The 23,555-nt window shown below is 38.3% G+C and overlaps 1 protein-coding gene across 6 annotated transcripts in view; it reads right to left on the bottom strand.

The window, feature by feature from the left end:
• SPATA6 (spermatogenesis associated 6) overlaps window positions 1-23,555 on the bottom strand; it is a 47,925-nt gene that overhangs the window by 8,532 nt on the left and 15,838 nt on the right. For 3 of the 6 annotated variants that reach the window (XM_067535515.1, XM_067535513.1, XM_067535517.1), the window contains 5 exons: window positions 21,196-21,474; window positions 19,349-19,436; window positions 16,834-16,874; window positions 13,930-14,111; window positions 1,814-1,913 (listed from right to left, as the gene is read on the bottom strand). In XM_067535515.1, coding sequence (XP_067391616.1) covers window positions 1,814-1,913; window positions 13,930-14,111; window positions 16,834-16,874; window positions 19,349-19,436; window positions 21,196-21,474 — 690 coding nt within the window. Of the gene's footprint in view, window positions 1-1,813; window positions 1,914-13,929; window positions 14,112-16,833; window positions 16,875-19,348; window positions 19,437-21,195; window positions 21,475-23,555 lie in introns of those variants that run through there. The other 3 variants (XM_067535516.1, XM_067535514.1, XM_067535518.1) reach the window with 2 other exon arrangements.

The following is a 23,555-nucleotide window of genomic DNA, read 5'->3' on the forward strand; positions in this document are numbered from 1 at the left end:
AAAAACAAGGGAATGTTTTAATATTAAGAGAATAGTTGAGGATAAAGATGAGACCAAGCCTCCTTCCTTTCCTCAGGACCAGTGATAGAAATGTGATAACACACACACAAAAAAATCTCAAATCACTCTTTGTACAAAATTGACTTTCCATACTTCATTAATCTAGACATACTCACAGTGAAACCTGAGTACAGGTATAATTGTTATTGGTGCCAGAGTGCTGCAGACTCAAAGAGTTTGTATTCGTGCAGTTCTCAGTAAAGAATGGTTTAAGATACTCAATGCTGCAGTAAGCTGGAATGGCTTATAAAACACTTTGCTTTGCTCACCCTCACTATGTTGAATGCACAGGTGGAGTGATAAGAGAAGTCTGTGCTTCGGAGATAAGAGATCTTGGGAAGGGAAATGTCTCTACAGTATTCACCCTGTACAACGGTAGCGCTTTAAGAGGGGAATTACCAGAATAAATGGAACATCACAAAAGCATCTAACAGGTTACCAACAGTATGGAGCACAAAGGCAAAAGGACACAGAAGAACTTGAGCAACTTGAAACTTCAGGAAATCAGTTCAGACTAAAGAGATTTCTGGCTACATAGATTTGATTTTTTTTTAAATACAGTTCTACTCTGAAGAGCGTTATGCGAAAAACAATGACCCTTTCTTTTCTTTGGACAGTGCAGCTACAAGTCAGAAGATCAGTTTCTATTTCCACTGACCTATTGAGTGACTTTGGCAAGTCACTTCACCTCTCTGTATTTCAGTTTCCCCATCTCTAATACTAGCTCTTTCATAAACCCTTTAAGTTCCATGGATGAAAACACTTAAAATAAAGATAAATATTATCACTACTATGTAGATCTGGTCACTTCTCCAACTGGAGTTCTACTGGTGTTATTACTCTCATTACCCCTCACTAACCAACACAGCTACAGGATAGTGACTTGGATTCCTGCCTAACTTACAGATCAGCAGCACTGTTAATTGCATTTCAACTACCCAATTATTGTTGGGGAGCATGAGCCAGAACGCACACACACTGACTTTCAGAGTCCAGGTTGAGTTAGGCAATTAAAATTAAGCTTACTTGTAAATTGATTCGATCTGGAGTCACCAAGACCCAAAAATGGAATCTCAAAAGACCAATTTTACAAAATTTGCTTTCCAGAGCAGAATCGCTTTTCTGGATATAGAAGCTTAAATTTTTTTTTTATAAAAAACATTGGCCTATGTTTCTAGGGCTTATACACACTAGAAGATGGGCTCACATATTCAACTATAACTGCCCTTAAGTTCTAATAGACAGAAGAATGGAATACACAGATATAGGGCATCATCTCTTTATTTATGTAAAGAGCTCTCTTCTACCATTCACAGGTCAGGTAATGAAGAAAAAATAATGTGCATCTGAGGAATAAACATACCCGTATAAAATAGCTGAATACAGCATCACCAGCTGGGTGACATTCAGGCACATAGGAATTAAGCCCTTGACTTTCTACGGCCTCATAACACATTTCCATTAAGCTTATTTTAAATTGGAGCAGGAGCACCATAAAGATTAACGTAAGTCACTATCCCTTGCTGCTCTGCGAAAGAGTTACCCACAACACAGGCCCATAAAGGCTACATAATGCCTGCCAGATTGGTATGAAATAGTTCAGTCATGTACAGAATCTAGATTCAAGAGCTGCTTGTGAAATCCATGAATTCTACAGAAATCTTTTATTACACAAAACCTGTAGGAGGCATAATTTTCTTCTGTAAACGTTTGGTGGCAAATAAATGTTTTAACTTGTAAACATAGTACTTACAAATGCTAGCCTTTGCCTAGCACTGTGTGTCCTTAAAATATTTTTCACTCGTTTATGGATCTCTTCTCCATTTATTGGTGTAGACCAACCAGAGTTAAATCTATAAGAAAAAACAAAACAGAAAAACCAAAAAAAACAGAAGAACTATTCTTAGTTTTAAAAGGGCCAACACTTTTTCCTGTGAAGTTTTTTAAATTAAGAAACACACATTATTGCTTTCTATTTGGCATGTATAGAAGGTCAAAATTCAATCCTATCTTTTTCCTCTGGGATAGGGTAAAAAAACCTTTTGAAGGGGTGCATTGGAGTAAACAGTCACAATTTCAATTATGTGCAAGATCTGTCCACATTTTCTGTGCTCTACTGTGTAACTTTACTGTTTATGTGTAATATCTGTACTATCGCTATGGTAGAGAAAAGATATACAATTATTTTATCCCCAGAATCCCATTTTCTCTTCTTACATGAAGCATTACACACATGAAATTTCCTCCACCAGAATGAATGAACAGGAAAACAAACCCCAATTTATGTACATTAAAAAAACCCTGGAAATCAGAAAAAAGTTTTATGAAACTGCAAATTCAGTTTCCATCTTACAAGACACAGCAAAGTTCTAAGTCTTAATTTTTGTAAAGACGCCCATAATCAAACAAGCTACTCCATCTCTTAATGCAAAATGAACTGAGATTTTATTCTTTCATGACATGCACTATGTTTATTCCATTTTACTTGAAAAAGTAATTAAGAAAATAGATTTCAGTTTTATCTTTCCCCAGGCATTTAACTTATCATAAGAGGAGTTAGTCTCAGATTGTTAGTGGAGAAAAATAAGAATTTGGGATCGAAGCACGCACGCACATTATTCAGGTTGCAAAGTCCAACACGCAGAAGTTAGGAAATGCCTGAATTAAAGTTTCCTGTGCAACACTCATTCAGCCCCTTTGTGCGCACGTATTACGATACAGTCTTTAATTACATGATTAAATACTATTTTTCCCCACAAGACCTCTGCCTCATTCGGTGCATAGGATTTCTTCTGAAGAAAAGTCAGAGCTGTGTAGTGAAGGAGGCTGCTGTCTGTACAACCCCTGCCTCATTTGTTGTGGAATTGGGAAGGCATGTAATGAAGGAGGCAGAAGACTACAGGACGAGAAAGGCTGGTTTTATAGTTAAGGCAGTTGAATGCTGCCTCGAGGACGGATTTCTATTCCTGCTGCTGGCATAGTGTTCCTATATGATGTGGGGGAAGTCACTAACAGTATGTGATCATGCAGTTAAAGACTCTGACAATGCATATGCACAAGGGAGCCAAATTAAGATTGCACAGGGAAATTTAATTCTTGCATTTCCTTACTTTTGTGTTTGACTTTGCAACCTCAAAAATGTTCTTTTAACACAGTCTTCCTGTGTGTAAGTTTCCTTGATTTTTAGAATAGCCAACCGGAAAAAACAGGAATTCTACCATGTTGCATCATATTAACATCCATATGGTTCATCAGTAGGGATGGAACCTTAAGCCCCACCACACAAACCTCTGCTACTTGAGCTAATGAAGTAACTGATAGCAATAGTAGGTTGTCACCTCTGCATGGACCAGCAGTAGGGGACCCTTTGCCAGCAGCTTTCACAGATCCTTTCCCCCCCCCACCCACCCACAGTCTCCTTGCCCAGCCAGTCCCACCTCCCCCTTTCTAACTCCATGTCTGATCTTCCTCTCTCCTTCCACCCCCCACAGGCTCCCAGTTCCAGTCTCCGTTCTCAGGCTCCTCAGCCCATTAGTTTCCCCCGCACCACCTCCCCACATTCCTTTCCTCAGTATCCCCCCACACTGGTTCCCAGCTCCAGTCTCTGTCCAGAAAATCCCAGTTGCTCCCCTCCCTCCCCAGCTCGTCGGATCTAATTCTCCCTTCCCCTAGCCAGTCCCTTCCTGTTTCCCTCACCCAGTCCCAGCCTCCCCTGTGGCTCCAGACCCAGTTTTCTTGCTCAGTCACACCCAGCCTGCCCCCTCCTCTTCCAGTCCAGTTCTAACAAGGCTTCTTGTCCCAATGTACTTCCTCCCTCCCATTCAGCTTTTGCCTTTCTGCATTCAAATCACACAGCTTCCTCCTCCATATCCTCTGGGTGCCAGTTTGGGGTGTCATTGGGAGCACAGGGGAACAGGCTCCATATTCAGCTCCAGGGACCAGTCCCACCTTGGCCCAGGGCAGCCATTACTGGGAAAGTGGAAAGCTGAAGAGCTAAGATGCTAATGGAGGGTTACAGCATCTATTACTCAGGGAGTTCAAACGCCTGAAACAGTGTTGGGAATTGTTCTGGATGAAACCATGCACAGACACATGATAGAGATTACCAGAGGGTTGGACTGACTGATGGGCATTGTGTTGGGAAGAGATAATGATACATATAGTAAGTTGATATACACCACAGTTAGGAGAGGATCAAAAGGTAAAACTTTTTTTGATGAGTTTCTGTGCCTTATTGGAAACATACCATCCATCCAATGAGAAGGTAATTATCGGAGCAGATCTAAATACATGTGTTGGAATGGAAAAGGCTGAATATGAAACAGTGTATAAGACACTGGACTGTAAACTTCAAGGGGGAAATGGTTCTACAGACTTGTCTGGACTTGGTGCTTACAAACACACACTTTCAGAAGAGGGAGAGACATCTCATTACTTGTGTCCGTGAAGGACAAATCCCAAAGTGATTTCTTTTTTAATAAGAGATTATTCATGATCGATCAATCAATCTATCAGTTGTAACGTAATACCCAGGGAGTGAATTGAGAGACAGCACAGACTTCTCCTTATGTACTTCAGAATCCAGGCACCGCAGAAATATCAGAGCACCTAGGCACTGGACAGACCTAAGTAATGGCAACTTAAATAGGAGACTGAAAAAATCTTCAAACAAGGAGTGATGCATAGACTTCCTGACTACACACAGGAACGTGTGGAAGACAACTGGTTCCAACTAAAGTAAACTGTTGGAAATGGCACATGAAGTCCTAGGAATGATGAAAACCAACACCAAAAGGGAGACAAGTTAAAGAATCCATTGGGGGGGGGGGGGGGGCAGAAATGGTAACCAATCAAAAAATGGCAGGCCAGTGGCTTGAACAGAGATAAGATGGCATACATGGAGGCAAAAAACGAAGCCAAAAGAAGGGCTGTGACAGCTAAAACTGAGGCCTGTAATGCGCCATATAACCGACTAGGAGGACATGAGGAGAGAAGACCATCAAAATACTTGCTAAGATAAGAGAAAACTATGAAGGATATGAACAAGTTTGCTTACATTAGAAATTAATATGGTAGATTGCAAATGAATGGAGAATTATTCAACAAAGTTTGGAATGATTATTTTGAAAGAGTGATGAGTGAGGAGAATCCAAAGGAGGAATTAAGAACATATAAGCTGAATCAGGGCTGCAAAGGCACTTAAAATAATGAAAAAGGGGAAAGTACCTAGGCCAGATAAAGCACTAATGGGAGCAGTGAAGTCACTGGGAAGGGAAAGATCAAGTATCTTCTACGCGTGTTTAATTATGGTCTTAATAAAGGGAAAATATTGGATAAATGGTGTCAAAACTTTTTGGTGTCTATTTTTAAACACAAGAGATATTACACTGTGTGCTAATTATCAACCAAGTAAGCGGATATCACATGCTATGAAAGTATGGAAGAAGATTATTTAAAAGTGTCTGTGTGAAATGGTTGAAATTTGGAGGGATCAGGATGGATTCATGCCAGGAAGGAGTACAACTGATGCCATATGTGCACTATGAATCCTCATGGAGAAGTTCAGAGAAAAGAGATGGCAATTGGGTATGCTCTTGGTGTATAATCTTGTACCAAAATAAATAGTTTGGTGCAGTGTGTAACAGAAGAGTGTCCCAGAAGGATAGCCTGTCTTATCGAGGATATTCATGATAGAGTGACTAACTTAGTCAAAACTAAATGGAGCTACAGTAAAGAATTTCCAGTAAAGTTTGGCCTGTGTCACAGGTCAGTATTCAGCCTCTTTTTGTCTGTGGTTGTCATGGATGTGCTAAGTGAGGGCATATGAAGGGAGGCACCTTGGAACATGCTGTTTGCTGATGACTTAGTGATATGTCCAAAAGATTCAGACTCTGCAAGCCAACTTTGATCAGTGGCAACATAGATTTGAGTGGCTGGTCTTAAAGTGAATGTTGGTAAAACCGAGACTCTGATAACTGAGGGAGGACGACTCACAATAAAGTATATCACAGGGAGAGAGCATAAAGGAGTGAAAGTGTTTCAATATCTAGGATCAATGATTCATGATAAACACAAGGACCAGGAATAACCCAGTGAAACAGGTAGCAGGTTTAAAACAAAATGAAATAATTCTTCAAACAATGCATAGTTAATCTGTGAAACTCGTTGCCAGGTGTTGTTGTGAAGGTCAATATTATAACAGGGTTTAAAAAACAATTAGACAAGTTCATGGAGCATAAGTCCATCAATGGCTATTAGCCAAGATGGTTGGGGATACAACCCCAAGCTTTGGGTGTCCCTAGCTTCTGACTGCTAGACACTGGTAGTGAACAACAGGGGATAGATCAATCAATGATTGCCTGTTCTGTTTATTCCCTCTGAAGCACCTGGCATTGGCCCCTGTCGAAAGACAGGATACTGGGCTAGATCTGGTATGATCTTGGTCTGATCCAGTATGGTCATTCTTATGATGATGTGCCATGTGGTGCAAGTGGCTGGAGCTGACTTCAGTAATGTTAAAAGGTAGAGTACCCAAAACTGTAATTCAATCCATCTTAATGTACGGAACAGAGACTTGGCCAGCCACAAGAAAGGAAATCACTATGCTCTCCTTCACAGAAATTAAAAAGTTGAGATGGTCAAATGGTTGGCCACTCTATGACATGAAACATGAGGTTGTAAGGGGACAACTGAAGACAAGTTGAGGGAGGCTAAACTACGTTGGTAGGGGCATATCAAGAGGAAATCAGACAGCTATATTGGTAGGATGGCTCTTGGATAGGTGTGATCAGAAGATGACCAAGGGGGAGACCAAAGATACTGTATATGGACCAGATATTAGTAGACCCTCAGAAAAGCCAATCTGCACAACAGCCTAGAGTATGATCATGAGTTTTGGAAGACTATAAAGATCACTGGAAACTGGCAAGAAAGATGATGACCACCCAAAGGTTTCAGTGTGATCTAAACTCTCATGCTTCAGAGAATAACCAGCCTCCAATTGAGAAGCTCCAAATATGGACAAGTTATTCCATAAGTGCTTTACTTCAGGATTCCTGTCCTTTCCTCCGTTTTCCTGTATCCATTTAATCTGCTCTAAATTATTTGTCATTTGGTATGCCTCCATAATGTCTCCCGCTGTAAACAGTCCCAATCTTTTCAACCTATCATCCTACAGAACGTTTCCATGCATCTAATCATTTGTCAGCCATTTCTGAACCCCTCCTGTTTCAACTATCTCCCTTTGGAGAAAGGATGCATAGAATTGACACAGTAGTCCAGGTAAGGGTTCTCACTGATTTATATAGTGGCATATTTTCAGATTCCTAATATAGTTTAAGATTTTGTTTGCTCTTTGACCATCACTGAGCAGATTTTTTCATTAAGCCAGATATAATGGCATTCATGTGTTCTTCTGCAATGGTTACAGTTAATTTAGAACCTAGCAATGTGTATGAGCAGTTCAAATGATTATGTTCTTCTCCAGATAGAACCTAAAAACAAAACAGCCCCCCGCCCCCGGCAAAAAACAAACAAACAAACAAACACCTTGTAAGAGTAACAAATTTTAGTAACCATTCTTAGAAAAAGGCAGAGTTGTCTGTTGACTTTTCTTAGTTCACCTGAAGTCAAAGAACTTATGAGTGAGAAGGCTGGATTCTGCTATTTCGTCATATAACTGAACTAAGTCTGACATATTACATTACAATGAATATATTAAAGTGTTATCAAATAAATTGCTAGAAACCTGCTGCTCTGCTCAAATGCTCTGACTTAGAATGAACTAGATCAGCTAAGAATGAAACAATATATACAGAAAAAAAAAGAAAGAGAAAAAAAGAAAAAGGCAGGATTAGTAATGTGATTTTCAAACTCCTGATCACTAGTTCCAAAATCCTAGCATTGGGGAAACTGCTGCTGAACTTGTTCATGTAAACATGTAGATTTGCAAGCCTTTCAAGTGTGTCAGTTCCTGTTTCCACAAATGAAATGTAGTCCATGACAGTGTGGCCCTTTGTCTCATTTATACAGCAACTGCAATTTGTCAGATTTGCTTGTGTTGTTCATACTGAAAAAGGTGGTCAGAACATATTGCTGTAGTTTATAATATTTTGGTTTTTTGAAACAGGAAATAAAGTGGCTAAAATTCATTTGGATAATTTCAAAGCACTGTTACTGATCTTACAGTTACAAATATCCTTTAGGAGTCAGGTGCTCTATCTTGGAAAAAATAAAACCAAATTTGCTATTTTATTCACTCATATGAGACGTACCCATGTACCGCAGCAGAAGATTAAGTAGTTAGTACAAAAGCTATAAGCATTTCTTCTGTGGTATTTCTGAACAATCCACTAGTCTGCACTGTGGTATAAGAAATGTTTGTTGATCACATAAGCCCTGAACTTAATTTACAAAATCAAAACCTTAAGTATGATTAAAAACAGTATCAGCTCCTTTTTAATTAGTTTTGCCAGTATCTTTACTGTCTAATTTTAGTAATAACTATAAAGCCTAATCCACATTTTAAGTCATAATGTTAATATTTACACCAATCAAAACTCATCCTCAAATAAAACGATGCCAGAAAATGTAACACCCATAATCTAAATTGAAACAATTTAATGATGTGATAACTCCTGTTGGAGATATTTTATAAAATGGGTTTCAAAGCACAGCTTCTTAAACTATAAATAAAAGGAATTTCAGTTGCCTAAACCCACTAATAAAGTATTTTAAAAACCACTAGCTACTTCTTTGTGTGATTAAGGTGTCAGTATTCTATTGCAATGTTGGAGGAAAAGTAATTTCATTTCAATGCCCTGATAAACTTCTACAGCTGTATTTTGTCATACTTCCAATTTTGCTTGGGACTTGCAAACATTCTGCAGTTACATCAGTTTAAATTGTTTATTGATTCCAATAGATTGTAGAAACACTTTGGAAGTATAGCTCAGTGACCTAGAAAAAGCCAGATTAGAGAAGTTCTCATCATTCATTTCAAAGATGCTATGTCAAGTACGATCTAAGGTACAAAACTATTCTCTCTTGGAATGTGACTAAAGGAATTTATTTTCTTTTATGAGGTAAGGATTTTTTTTAAAGTCATGCAAACAGACATTTACCTTAGTGCGCAAAAAAAAACAAAAACAAAAAAAAAACAAATCTGGATGTTAGAATACATATGAATATAATTCTCAGACTACCATTAGCATAAAACAGAGCACTGGAAATTAAAATAGAAGATGTGCATACTGTTTAAACAGCAGCTTACAACTCTCAACTTGATAATAAATAGGTATTTTCAAATGTCAAATAGTTCGATCATTCATTTGTACATAGGAAGAAATGCTAGTATCACCTATCTGTAAGAAATCCTACACCGTCTTGTATAGCAGAGTTAATGTAAAAGCTTATTGCAAAATGTTTGTATCAGGTATAACCCCTTCCCCACCAGCAAACCTCTCAACAGTGTGTGTAATTGTATGCATGTGGCCTCCATGAAGAATTTATCAGCTTCAAAGGTAAAGACTACATGCTGAGCAGAAACTACATACAAGGACAAACTATCACAGGATAGAAATCAATAAAGAACTGCAGTAGCAGATTCACAATTGGAGAGCACACCACTATTGCAAGACAGAAAAAGGGGGGGTGGGGGGAAAATAACTCCTTAGATAAATATAACCAGACAAGCAGCTAAAAGAATGTTTGAGAACCTACCCATGTAACACAAGAAATCATCCAGAAAACCAAATACACTTAATTCTAAAACAGATAGAACTTGGTTACCTTTCATCTCTGCAATGCTCATGGTAACCAGAGGAAGTAACTTTATTCCCAGCTAAAGGATAGGAAGTGGCTACTTACCAAAAGCAACTTGTTCTCAGCATATACTGCCAACACAGAGAGATTCTGTAAGGATTGGGCTACCTTTAAAAAGTTTCACTGGCATAATGATGTCAGTAAGGGGTGTGATTTTTATGGCAGTAAAAGCCCTTGTGTAGATGCAGCTATGCCAGAAAAACGTTATTTATAGCATACAGCTTATTTCAGTTCCCAAATCAAAAGGTAGCTATGCTGGTATAAGCACTTTTATACAGATATCGCTACTCCCACTTTCTGGAGATTTTGCTGCTTTAACTATGAAGGAACAGCTAAAACAATTTTTTTTTAAGTGTAAACAAGTACGAAGAGTCATACCATGGCGGTACTGAATAGTTTTGAGCAGTAGCTGGTGGGTGCACTTGATTCCTCTGAGTACTAAATTTTGTAGACAGGATAAAAATACACAATTCCTTCTACTGGTCCCTCAGTTCTTCTCCACCACTGGAAGCCCTGTAGAGACCTAGGCTTTGAAGCAGAGAAGAGGTAGCTCTATGGAGGCACATAGAAAACAAGAGCTCTTGTTGATATGTAAACTTTAATTTCAAGCCTGAAGGCTAGCCAATCACCTTCTAAGGAGGTGGGTCTTAATGTTCTATAAATACTACCATCTGCTCTGGATGTGGTGTCAAGAAAATCATAATTTACAGGTGTGAACTGGCTTCCTGGTAGCAGCCCTACAGATTTCAGGTAAGGTCACATTGCATGTACACACCATCCACTTTGCGATGCCCTGGTTGATTGAACCTTTAAGAATTCAAGCACAACTGGTTTAATAACATAATTAGATGCATTTTCTTATCCATTTTGATGGTCTTTGAGCTCAGTTGGTTGACCCTCAAATTCTTCGCCAGAGGCCATAAATTGTCTGACTTTTGAAATGGCTTAGTCATGTTTAAATAGAAGCCAATGGTTCTTGACATCCAGGATGTACAACTTCACCTCCCCAGCATAATTATGGGGCTTTGTGAAAGAGACAGGCAGAGATAACAGCGACTGATAAAAGTCAGATATAAATTTATCTAGAATTTGGGGTGAGGCTTAAGTAGTCCTGGTCTTTGTGGAATATGGTATAAGACAAGAGATCATCAAGGTCTGTAACTCAGACTCTCCTGGCCAACACAACTGCGCCAAAGTAGGAGATCTTCACTGAGAGGCAATGCAGAGAGCAAGACCCTAAAAGCTCAAGAAACCTCCCATGGGTTTATTTAATGCCACATTCAAGTCCCAAAGATGAGCAGGTTCCTAAATGGGAGTGTATACGCTTGTAAGACTTTTACAGAATTGTTTCACCACAGAACAGACAAAGCCAGAGCCCCTTTTCACAGGGCCAGGGTAAGCAGAAGTGACAGATAAGTAAGCATTTTCAGTTTCCAAGAACAGCTTTGATAACAGAGACAGAAGAAAGTCTAAATCAATTGGAACCGGACAGGAAACCAGGTCGCAGCCTCTACACTGAGCATACTTAAAAACCAGTTCTATTTACCAGCACTCTGCATTCTAGGGGATGGCTTTCTGGACTCCGCTATTTTAAGACATCTTGTTCTAGAAACCTTACCTCTGTGATATCAGATGAAGGGCTTGGGGATCTGGATGCATTACCCTGCTGGGCAGGAGATCTTGACTCAGGGAGAGTGAATAAACTACCTTTGGTTCGGGGCTAATTTTAATAGAAGATCACTCAGACTTGTTCGCTACTGGAGCCTGTTCCAAAAGCAAGTTCTGGACCAAAGCCTTACAATGTTTCTGGACCCTTCTTTAGAGTGCCTTGCAGGAATCACAGCCTTCAGAGGAATGCCCTCCCCCCAGGTCTAAAAGGCACTTTACATATCTATATAAAACAGATAGACGGCAAGAGCAAAGCCTCTTAAACCCATTGTCTTAGACTGGTCTGTCTAAGACAATGACACAAAGTGACCTCAAATCAAGAAAAATTAAAAGACAAAAATTTAAAAAAACAAAGCAAACTTTTCGGCCTGAGCCTAAGAATCTAACTATTTACAATTTGATATATTTGTTGAACACAAAAGAAAAAGGGACCACTCTGGCAGGCAGGCAGAGAGGAACAGAGGGACTATTAGAGTATGTCTACACTGCCGGCTCCGTGGCAACTGATCCCAGATGGGTTCTCCGGTCAATGCCAGTAATCCACCTTCCCAAAAGGAGTAAGGCTGCATCGACTGGAGGGTGTCTCCCATCGACAGGAGACACCGTGCTACGTGAATATAAGCACGTTGAAGGGAGATATGCAAGCTATCTTATGTAGCGTGTGTATCTCCCGTCAACGCAAGTGGCAGTGTAGGCCAGGCCTTAGAAAGGGCAAGGTATTTATATCCTTGGGCTCTGTAATGCAGGACTCAAGGGAATTCTACAAGCCCCCCATATACTGCTCAAAAAGATTCTGGAAGTGCATAGCTACACAAGTAACACCAATAGTGGAGCTCTGGGAAGCAGTATCATGAAAGACATTCACTTCACACCTGGTTAGAAAAGAGGTCAAGATTTCTTGTTGCTGTGGGCTGATTAGCATCATCTAGCGTAGAAGTTCAGTGCTCTCCATAAGCTAGATTCAAAATAGATTGGAGGCAATACTTATCAAATCACCACAAGATCAGGCTCTCTACTCACCTAGATATATGCGTATTTTGTTATGCTTTCAGCAATATTGATGTTCTGCACAGCTAGGTGATTTGAACAATGGTATTTTAATACATTTCCAAAGGCTGATCCTCGCCGCATGTTTGCCAGATTCAAATGTAACTTTCAGCGTACCTTCTGTTAAGACTTTGGTAAGTTTAGCAGTACTAATATTAAGGTCAGATTTAGACTACATTTTCATTGCTCCGGACTCTTTGCTTTCTTATTTTATGATTTTGCTTCTGCCAAAAGATTTCTTTAAAAAAATGAAAGTGTTTAAAAAGCCTTGGATCTCAAGTAAGAAAACTGTAGGTATTTATTAATAATATTGGTGCCTCTACTGATAGGAAGAAAACACTACATCATTTGACAGGATTCTGAATAGCTGCTGGGGAGAGGCCAGTGAAGTGAAACAGCAAGAATGTTTATATGATTTTGAACTAGACTAGCCGAGATGTGTACCATGCAAAAAAAAAAGTAAAAGGTTGGTTTTTCCAAAGTGTTTTTCTTCCCCTCCCCTCCGATGCCCATGAAAGACCCACACAAAAGAAAAGAGGGTAAAACTGATTATGGTGGCACAATGACCTTAACTACCCACATAGGGTTATCAAATACACAAAGAAGAAGAAAAATAGAAACATTAACACGCCCCCTCACTTAAATATTGTTACAGTAGTCAGAATGCTATAACAGATAAAAGTGTCAGGCAGAGGGTGATGTTAAGGGGACACCAACAAACTTTCATGAGGATTTAAAATCTAGTCCACATATGCCCCACTAACAATCTATATCTATATATTTTTAATGAAAACCCTAAAGAAAATTTTCTATTTGAAAAAAGAAGCTGTAATTTGTATTAGATATAAATTAATAAATTACTGGGGTTGAAAAACAATCAGAAGTAAAAAGTTCAGAATACCTACAGAACATTTTACCAATGCAATTACCACATTTCAGTTCCTGACATTTAAGTCAGTCTTCGGAACATCAGCATTTTCCAAGATACTGGCCAATTGTTGCTTGAGATATGTCATAGACATTCAGGGATAAAACTCGAACTAAGTTATACTAAATATCTGAAACATGCAATTGGAAAAGAGATTTTTATTGCCATGATTTTGCAACCCATGTCAGTTGGGCTGTAGTAATGCAGCTGAGAGAAGATTGACACCCCATTTTGGACATGTCCTGGATGACTATTCAAATGGTTACATAAAGTTACAGAAAATCTACAGTCACTTTAGCCTGTATCACTCCAAAAACATTCAACCTACAGTTATGCAAACGTTGCTGCATTAACTATTGCCAATTATTCCAAAATTTCACAGACAAGTGAAAACAAGCCTTTACCTTTCCCTAAGAGAAGAACGGTTTAGTACAGGACTCGAGGAATGTTTCCGCAATGCGGGGGGTGCTGAATGTATTAATGAACTAGTAGAACGAAACTGCCTACTAGCAGTACCCGAAATCAGATGCTCATCACAGCTGTCAGAAGAGCCATCTAAGTCTTTCCCATGACGAGACCTTACAATCTGTCAAAGAAAAAAAAATAGCAGCACAACTTCAAACAATATAGAATAAGTGCCTTGGCTATGCCTGTGCATAAAGCTTCTAGGAAGCAGAGATCTACACGTTCCACTTTTCCTGTATGTAAAAAAAAAGTTAAAAGTTAGACCTGTCTGTTTCAAGCAATACATTCATTCATTCATAAGCAGTTATTTACAGAGGTTTGCATACAACATTATCGTGGGAGAGGCAGTAGTCCCCATAATTAAGATTTCAAGCTAACTCCCTGTTTTCAGTCACTGATCGCATCTTGAAGTTTTCAGCTGAAATTTTCCAGGACTGGTTTCTGAACAGGGATGTTTTCATCTCAGCAGAAGCTCTTCCGCCATATTTGATTATGAGGCAAGTTGGTTGGGGGGGAGGGAGATAACATTATCCCGATTATAAAGAAATCTTTGCAATTTTTTTGGAGCAGCAGTAGAGCTCATACAAGTTAGAGGTAGAAAAGTGAAACAGACCTCACTGAAGAAAGTGCCTTGGAGGTTTCAGATAAAAAGACACCTTGGAGATTTCCACTCAAAGTGTTCTCTATTTGCCCAAGTTATGACCCTTTAAAAAATTGAATACTACAGATGTGCAGTGCATTTTGCATGAGGTTTCCCTCTAAGCTTGTCAAGCGCTAAGGAAAGCTACACCCTGCATGCCTGTGTGACAGGATTTGCTGCTAATGAAAAATGTACAAGCCGTGAAAAGGGCTTTGAAGGGTTGCTGTATTCCTTAAGTTTCACAGGAAGGTGCCGTACCCCAATGAACCTTTACTATTCCTTCATCTTTATCCAGCATCTCATTCTCTGGTGATCCCATAAATTAGGGCCAAATTCTGCATTGCCACTTTGATCTCTAGATACTGCTCCAGCCCCATAAGCAGGATCCTTGGATATCAGAGAATGGCCAGAACAGTTCCACGTCAAAGATGTGGGGTGGGATAAGGATGCAGCTTTTCCAACTTAGCTTGCAGGCTTAGGAGAACAAGCTATATTTCATCTTGTCTGCCAGGCCCACTTAGGCAGAAATAGTATTTCTAGATCAAGATTTGATCTGTTCCCTTATATTCCTATAAAGGGATTCATCATACCCTTATCCAAATGTAACTGACTAAAGCTTACACCACTGGCCCTTTAAAGTTTCCTATGCTTTGTGGGAGAAATGTGTGTGTTTTGTTATTTTACACCACACATGTACAGGGACTCAATACCATTCCATGGACTTCTTCAAGCTAGCCAGGAAACCCTCTGAAAGGCAGGGCTGGATTTGACCCCATTGCACAATAAATTATTTTTATGTGAACTTTAATCAAAGTTTAATGCCCCAGTCATACCACACAGAAGATCTAAGTTAACAAATAAAAGCCAGGAGAGTCCAAATATTTTGACCCCATAAGCTATTTTAAAAGATGCATTTGATGATTGCTACAAAATCAGAATCCCATTCAAATGTGATCTTCAGATTAAACACACTTAGACAAACAGCAAGTCCAATATCATTGGCTTTATTACACTTAACACTGACTTCCCTTAACAGCTACGTTATACCAATAGTAATTCTCAGGTCCTCTTAGTCTACACAATACTAACAACATCTAGTTCAGTTCTATACAATAATTTTTGGCAACAGAAAAGGTATATTCCCTTCTGCCTTTATCTTTGTTAGAACCAGTAATGCTTAAGGGCATCAGGAGACTGATGAATTTAATCTGTATCTGTTATATATGTGCACCAAACAATGACTGCTGCTAATTTCTTCTTCTGCACTTGAGAAAAATGGATTTGAATTAAAACATCCATCATAAAAGCATATTTAGAAGAAGCTATCTTTACAGTTTATCACTATGGAACAATCTAGAGGCAGCACAATAGAGCAGATTACATGACACATAAAACTGCAGTAGAAGCTGACAAGAGAATGTTTGGCCTATATCAATGTTTTTTCCTTTTAATTCACCTTCCTCCTCCCTCCCTGCATCATCTCTCTTGCCAGCCATTAGCAAATCGAATAGTTAATTACTGTATGTGTGCGCGCCCTATCTACAACCTGCTAGCAAAATTTCCAGGGTATTTCAGGAAAGATGAAAAAATTAGGAAAAAAGGATAGAGTAAACCAAGAAGTTAGAAGTCTGACAGGTGGGGGAGATAAACAAGCCCTTCCATCCCAACCAAGGGCATGTGTAAAGGAGTTAGCTGAGGAAGGAAAGAAAAAACTTAATAATCACAAGAGCCAAATATTTGAAGTAAAGAGCACCAATTAAGGAACAAAACACCGTGGGCCCAATTGTTATTTACACCAATGCCACTTTACAATGCTCTGGTGATAAGGGATTCTCTTGAAACAGTTGTAAATGTAATTTTACACCCACTTTAAGGTGCCTTTATTCATCCTTGGCATCATAAAGTGACCTTACTATAAATAAAAATTAGGTTCTATAACTGCAGAACATGATTATTTACCAAGAGTTTATGTCCACAGTGTTAACAGTTTGTGTGCGCAGAATGTTTTGAGAACACTTTATAGTAAGATACCTAGATATAGATAATATTTTAATAGTACAATATACAGCATCAAACAACAAGATAAAGAACTTGTATATTTGATTTCACTCAAGCACCTTCAACAGAAATCTCACACACCTTTCCATTCCTCACCCCCCAAAACATAGGAAAACTTACATGCAATTTTATTTGCATTACTTACTTTAGTATACTTGGGTCTGTAGCTGCCAAGTAGAGAAGGATCTGGAAAAAAGTGGACCCCAACAGAATTTTTAAACAAGTTTTGAGACTACAGGTATAGAAACTACATGCAGTTTAGGGCCTTTTAAAAAAAGTCATCCCCAAAAATCACTTAACACCTTTCAGATAGTAGCCAGAGCAATTTCTCATCGCTATACACGGTGTAATTCTAAATAACGTCACTGCTGTTAGTGTTTTAGTTTCAATTTCTTTAGATGGCAACAATAACTTTAGGTTTGATTGCAACACTAACTTAATGGCAACTCATCACACCGGATGAGTACAATTTTGTGAGTGGACTGAAGAGACATATTTTGTTATTCACTGCTTACACCAATATAAAGTAAAACTATAACAGAATATGTATCATATTTTCTACTATATTAAAGCAGGCCACTTTAAAAAGGAAGTCAAATTTCCATCCTAAAAGATAAGTCCACTGCGTATCCACGGGACTGGAAACGTCCCAGTTGTTCCTACTCTGCGGTGCCATGGCTCGAACCAGTTTGGTGGGTAGTACCTACAAGGTGAGAGTGTATTCATCTAATAGCAGCTAATGCTTAGTTCTTCTGGGGAACTTTAGCTATCCAGAGAGCAGGACAAAAGGAAAGAGGCTAAATTCTATCCATAGATACGTGCACAGAAATGCCACTGATTTCAGTGGTTTCCAAGTTTTGATAAAATTTGGTTATATCTAAGAGAGACCATATATTTCAAGAGAAGCTTTCATCCTGAAGGATCAACCAGGCACTAGTGCAAACCCTACTTCCATTAAAAGAGCCATAGGATCGGTAGAGCCAAATTTTCAAGAACTCTCTCTGATTTTGCAGACACAAAATGATTGAATTTGGTATCTAATTTGTGGGTGCAACCAAGTAGCCAGACTTCTAAATCCCTTGCATAGAAAGCAGACTGCACCTCCATTTTTTGAAGTCTCATCCAAAAGATCAATATACACCTACAGTAAACTGCATGGACTTAATTAGCTACCGCCAGAAGGATGAAAGAGGACTGAGCTGTCATTTCTAGGATTAGTACACTTGATTCCAGGAATCTGCATTTTTCAAAAGTCTGATGCTTATAAATGTTACACCCCAAAATACAGGCAAGGGGGTGGCTTTCTACCAGTGAATCCTAAGACTGTTGGAAGTGACAACTCTTTTCTGAGGTAGGTTTCAAGTCCCCAGTGACTGGCCCGAGACCACTAACTCATTTCCTATAAGTTCATAATGCCTATCAAGAGGTGATGTGTCTCTAACATTACCAAATTGCAACAGATTCAAGTTTATGGTGAAAGGCTTTGCATCCTAATGTCTACATTTTGAGTCTCCAGTCCTTCCCTATGGGCAAACTGCAAAGTACCTTTAATGCATGGCGAATTGCAATGAAGTTATTGCTAATGAGGAGACAATAAAATTTAAGTAGAAGTACACAGAAATACCGATGAATTTCACTATGATTCATGCTATCATATTACATGAGGAATACTAAAGAAATTAAATCATGTTTTAAATGTATTGCCTTCCCTAATTGGAATTAAGACAGACAGGGAATCTCCAAGTCTGTGGAAACATACTATATAGGAGGAGGATTGTTTTCAACCTAGCTCTCCACTAAAAGATTCTTACTTTAATCCATGGATTACTGGAAGCAACAGAGCAAATAATCCACATGGTGCATATGGGAAATAAGAGATCAGAAGCTAAATAAAGTGGCAAAGCACAGCCAACACTGTAAGAAGACCTGTATTTGTCAGTTTCTATAAAGACATATAATTACTGTGGCTGCCCAGTACACCAAGACTGTAGGCTAACAGTAGCATGCCAGCAGTACCGCAGTTCAGAGGCAAGCATTATGGGAGCTTCAGCAGCTAGGCCTGGTAAGCGCTAGCCCTGGTGGGTCCCTATAACCAATCAATCAGACACGTGGCTAAGTGAAAGGGTATTTTACTGGGGCTGGCAGGAAAGGGAAAGGTTACAGATATCCTAGGTACAGAGGTTTAATCAGTTACAGATCAAAGTGAGCAATAGTGTTTTTTGTTTGGGTCCCTGGCAGCCCAGTCAGAGTCAGGGCTCTTCGGACCTACTGCTTGGAGTGCCCTCTCCAGTGCCATCTCTGTTCAAGCAAATAGGTATTTGCAGGTTGCCAAGCCAGAGTCAGTTAGTGTCTCTCACTGGAATGTCTCTGCACTGGCTCCTTGCCAGTATTTTACCAATGCATCAGCGTGGCATTGGGGGATACTCTGCTTTCAGATGATACAGAACTCAGGACCCAATCATGAAATACTTAAATATCCTAAGCTCTTTTTTTTTCTCTCTTTTTTTTTTTTTTTTTTTTTAAAAGTAGGTTTATTCATCCCAGAGTCCCAGCTAAACCCTAGGAAGAAAGGACAGTCTTTCCACATTAAGGGGTTAAAAAGCCTAACCTGCTGTATGGAATAGGAGTATCTAAGAAGAGAGATGCAAGGCAATACTCACCATAGGATACCCTGGACCAAGCTTCTCGTGCACTGTCTTTGGTGGGACCCCAAGTATGAACATCAACAAAGGGACTCGGCTGCTCAATCTGGAGCCAAAACATTGTTAAAATGTTTAATGTAGAGAGAAACTTTTTATACAACTCTACAGTATTTTGTCTGTATAAAAGTAGTATTATTATGTATACACAGACAATAATGTAAGAACATAGTTATACAAATCCTTAGATTAGAAATTATAAAGCAGACCAAAAGGGAGGCCAGGGTGACACACAGCAAATCAAGATGTAACTTATTGTCTTATATATTAATGCAGTTCCACTAGATCCTTCTTATAGTAACTCAGAATAAAGTATAAATACAAGTTCTTGTTTTGAACTTTGCCAAACAGGCAGCTTTTGTTTTTGTCTGCCTCAGGCAATAGTAATAGGAAAAAAGGAAGAGCCTTTTTTAACATTCTCTACAAATTGATATCTAATATTTACCAGAAATAGTTCCGCTCTCACCAAGATATTTAAAGCACTGCTCTTCTTAATTAAAGAGTAACGTTTTAGCACGTTCAAATTTTTGATCTCAGAGTAACACAGAATTCCCAGTCCAGGAAGACCTGAGCATTAAAGATAGCCCTCCTTAAGGGCATCACATCAGAAAGGCAATGATAGTTTGGATATGGTACATGAAAAAGAATGAAGCAGATACACATTTTCTTTTTGTAGAAGAGGCACAAAAGTAGAGTAATCAGAATCCACAATTAGCATGTAAAGATGCCATAATTATACTGTGAACATCACCTATGGATCAGAAACAGAAGAATTGATTAATTTGAGTTAAAAGAAAAAATAATATCCATGGGAGAACGATAAGCAGTAGGTTGAAGATTAATGGTTGCTTAAGGCTCATCTGAATTTCTAAAGGGTATCTAGGAGTAAGAAAACTTGTAAGTGAATTCCAGAGTTTGATAACATATGTTAAATGAATTAATTAGTAATAAGCTAAAAAAAGGAATAATCAGGGAAGCAACTAAGATAATCAGATACTGTGATGGATAAAAATCACTGGAATTGCATGTAAAACATGATGTCATACATAGTAAAATGGGGCTATTTTGTTTCTGTGCTCTCTCTCCAATCTTCCAAGTTTGGATTCTTAAAGTAGATGTTTATAGTGACTATGGGAAATATTAAGAAAAAGAGAAAACTAACATTCAAGTACATATCAAACAATATGATCTTCCAAGACACTAAGCATTCTGGCCCCAATCCTGCAAAGCACTTAAGAACATGCTCAGTTTTAAGCAAGAGTAGTCCTGTTGACTTCAGCAGGATGACTCAAATCCTTAAAGTTAAGCATATGCATAAGTGCTTTGCTAGATTAGGGTCGGAGTGCTCAGGAACTTGAAGGATCGAGTTTAGATCTTGGTAAAGGGACAATTTCAAAGATAAGATGATAATGTAAAGAAAGGTAAGAAGGAGGAAGGCTGACTTTTCATAAAGTCACTCTGCACTCTTTTCAAATCCTATTCAGCCACTTTTAATATTAATACCAATTACTTCCAACTTGAATTTATACAGCTATTATGCTGTCCAGTGTGCTAGAAGAAAAGAAACGGGCAGTCAGAATTTCAACATGGTATTCATGAAAGAGTTTGATCCTTGTCAGTTACCAGAACTGACAAAAGGACTTTTATTCTAGTTAATTTTACATTTAAATCACTATGTAGCAGGCTGTTTAGGAGAAAAAAATTATTCATATAAACTAGGAACTGAATGGATTTGGGGAGTAATATTTAACGAAAGAATAATATTTGATCTGACCTTAAATTGAAAGCACTTTGCAGAGAATACATACATGTCTAACTACAAATGGAGGTTTATCGGTTTCTCTTCTGAATTCAAAAGGCCCAAGGTTTAAATGGGCCAGTCGTTGTCTGGCTTCTTCTGATAGCTCACACATTCGTCTTTTTGTATATGGAGATGGAGATCGTGATTTAGAAGCTATTGTGGGCTGCTCATAGTTCTTTGTTGCTAAGCAGTGTCTGTTTTTCTCAGGTGAAGGGGTGTTTTTCTTTGGTGACCTTGTTTGTAATCTTCCATTTGGTGTGGAATGATGCACCCAATCCAAATTATCCTAAAGTGAAGAGAGAAATTATCTGGCTTGACAGCATGCTGTGCAAAGATTGCTACTGATAATACAACAACCAAACATCTTGAAAGGGGGAACTAATACCTCCGACAGAAATAGATGTATGTCAATTCAAGTTACCCTAACAAAACTATAATCACACAGCAATTTAGAAAAAAACAGAGATGGTCCTTCTCAATAGTTTGTTTAAAAGTAGGAGGAGGATAAAATGGATGTTGTTAAATGTCAGACTTCAAGGTTAAGTGCATGATACTTATCCAATCAGCTTGCTCACACAGCTGGTGCTAAAGGCACTATATAAAATTAAGTTGAATTATGTCACTTTAGTTCATTTAATGACAACTCTGCCTAACATATATGATTGAAAGTTTACAGATTTGAAAATATTTGCTCACCTTGCTACCATTTTTTTTTTTGGTAAAATCTTTTAAAGTTTTTACCTTTCTGAGAGTAAGGCTAAATAAATTTGTCTATCTATCGAACTATATATTTTTAAATAATGAATGGCAACAGAGTGAGCTCTTGTTAATTGGTTAAATTATATGTATTTTACAAATTGACCAAAGATTCATGAGTTAACTGCTTTGAAAAATGCATTTTCTTGAAAGATGGGGAATTTACTGCCACCTTTTCTTTTCTAAGAAAAGGTTGCCACCAAAAAAGCTACAAAAACCCAACCTTTAGGACCCACTTTCCAGAATTCCTCTTTAGTTAGGCCAATAATATAATGCAAATGCAAAACCAAAAACATATGCCTGTAAAACTGACATTTTTTGCACCCACAATGAAAGGGTTTGGAGACTAAGTTTGAAGACTATTTAAAATGTCAGCAGAAGGGTTTAGCTCACAGTTGACACAAGCTTTAAAATACCTCACTGTGCACATGCATGATATATTAACAAACCCCAATTCTTTTGTAACCAGCAACACCAAACTAAGAGTTATTATGGAGAGTCAGCCCTAACTATTAACGTCTTCACTTACCAGTTTAAAAGTCAGCTGTCAAGACATACTTTCAGTACTGAAGTTTCATTTGAAATACATTATCACTCCTTTTTAATTTCAGCATAAAGCTATCTTTCAGTTGCCTCTAAAGGTTTTATAGGTTGAGGCACTTTAAATAAAAAGGCCTTGTTCTGAACACTTTCTCAATGGCTCCTTTTGGCTTTGAATGTCACAGTATGATGAACTGGAATCTCAGGTAAAATTTGGCCCCAAATTCCCATTTTATTCATCCTGATTTTTATTGGTATTAAATTTTGTAAATTTTTTTTTAATGACTTTTCTTTAGAAATTAATTTTCCTTTTAAATTAAAAAAAGATAACAGACATTACTCCAGTGCATATGCAATGCAAATTTTACTGCACTGCATCAGTAGGTATGAACTGAAACAGAAATTGACTAGAAAGTAAAACTGGACTATATTTACTGTTCACTGCTTTCCTTTCCATCTGCACTCATGATGAGCTGGTGTTTAGGACTATCCATGTTAAGAATCTCAGGTACATGCTATGTATACTTCAGAAAAACACCAACATGACAGTGTCTCTTGATAGTGACAATGTCAACTTGAATTTGTTAGGTGTCAGTTTAGAAGCATTCAGTTTTCTAACAGAATGTGCTTTCTTTTAAAAAAATAATTTCCCCCTTTAAAAATATTGATCAGGCTTTTATTTTTGTTCCTCTGCTTATGGCTAGACCCTAACATCATCATGACCCAAACATGCCTAGGCTACCCCTTTTTCTCTGTGCACATTACTGCCTGTTCATTTTCAGTTTTGTTGTTGCTATTACTGATCAACACCATTTTGAACAGCGTGGGGGAAGTGATGTCATATCTGTGCATAAGAGAGGAAGCCTAATGGAGGCTCAAAACACTGAAACTCACTGTACACAAAGCGCTGTCAAACGCACAAAGTAAACGAACTGTAGAAAAATTTTTCCTCTAGTCTCTTCAGTTAGTTCATCTAAAATGTCACTTATTGTTTCATAATTTCCAGGTGGATAGTTGATTGACAAGTTAATAGTAGCCTGTTAAAATGAAGTCTTCATCTCCATTACAAAA

Source organism: Emydura macquarii, unplaced genomic scaffold, assembly GCF_026122565.2.
Source record: "Emydura macquarii macquarii isolate MOO-44397 ecotype Brisbane River unplaced genomic scaffold, CSIRO-AGI_Emac_v2 contig_3506, whole genome shotgun sequence".
Lineage (NCBI taxonomy): Eukaryota > Metazoa > Chordata > Testudines > Chelidae > Emydura > Emydura macquarii.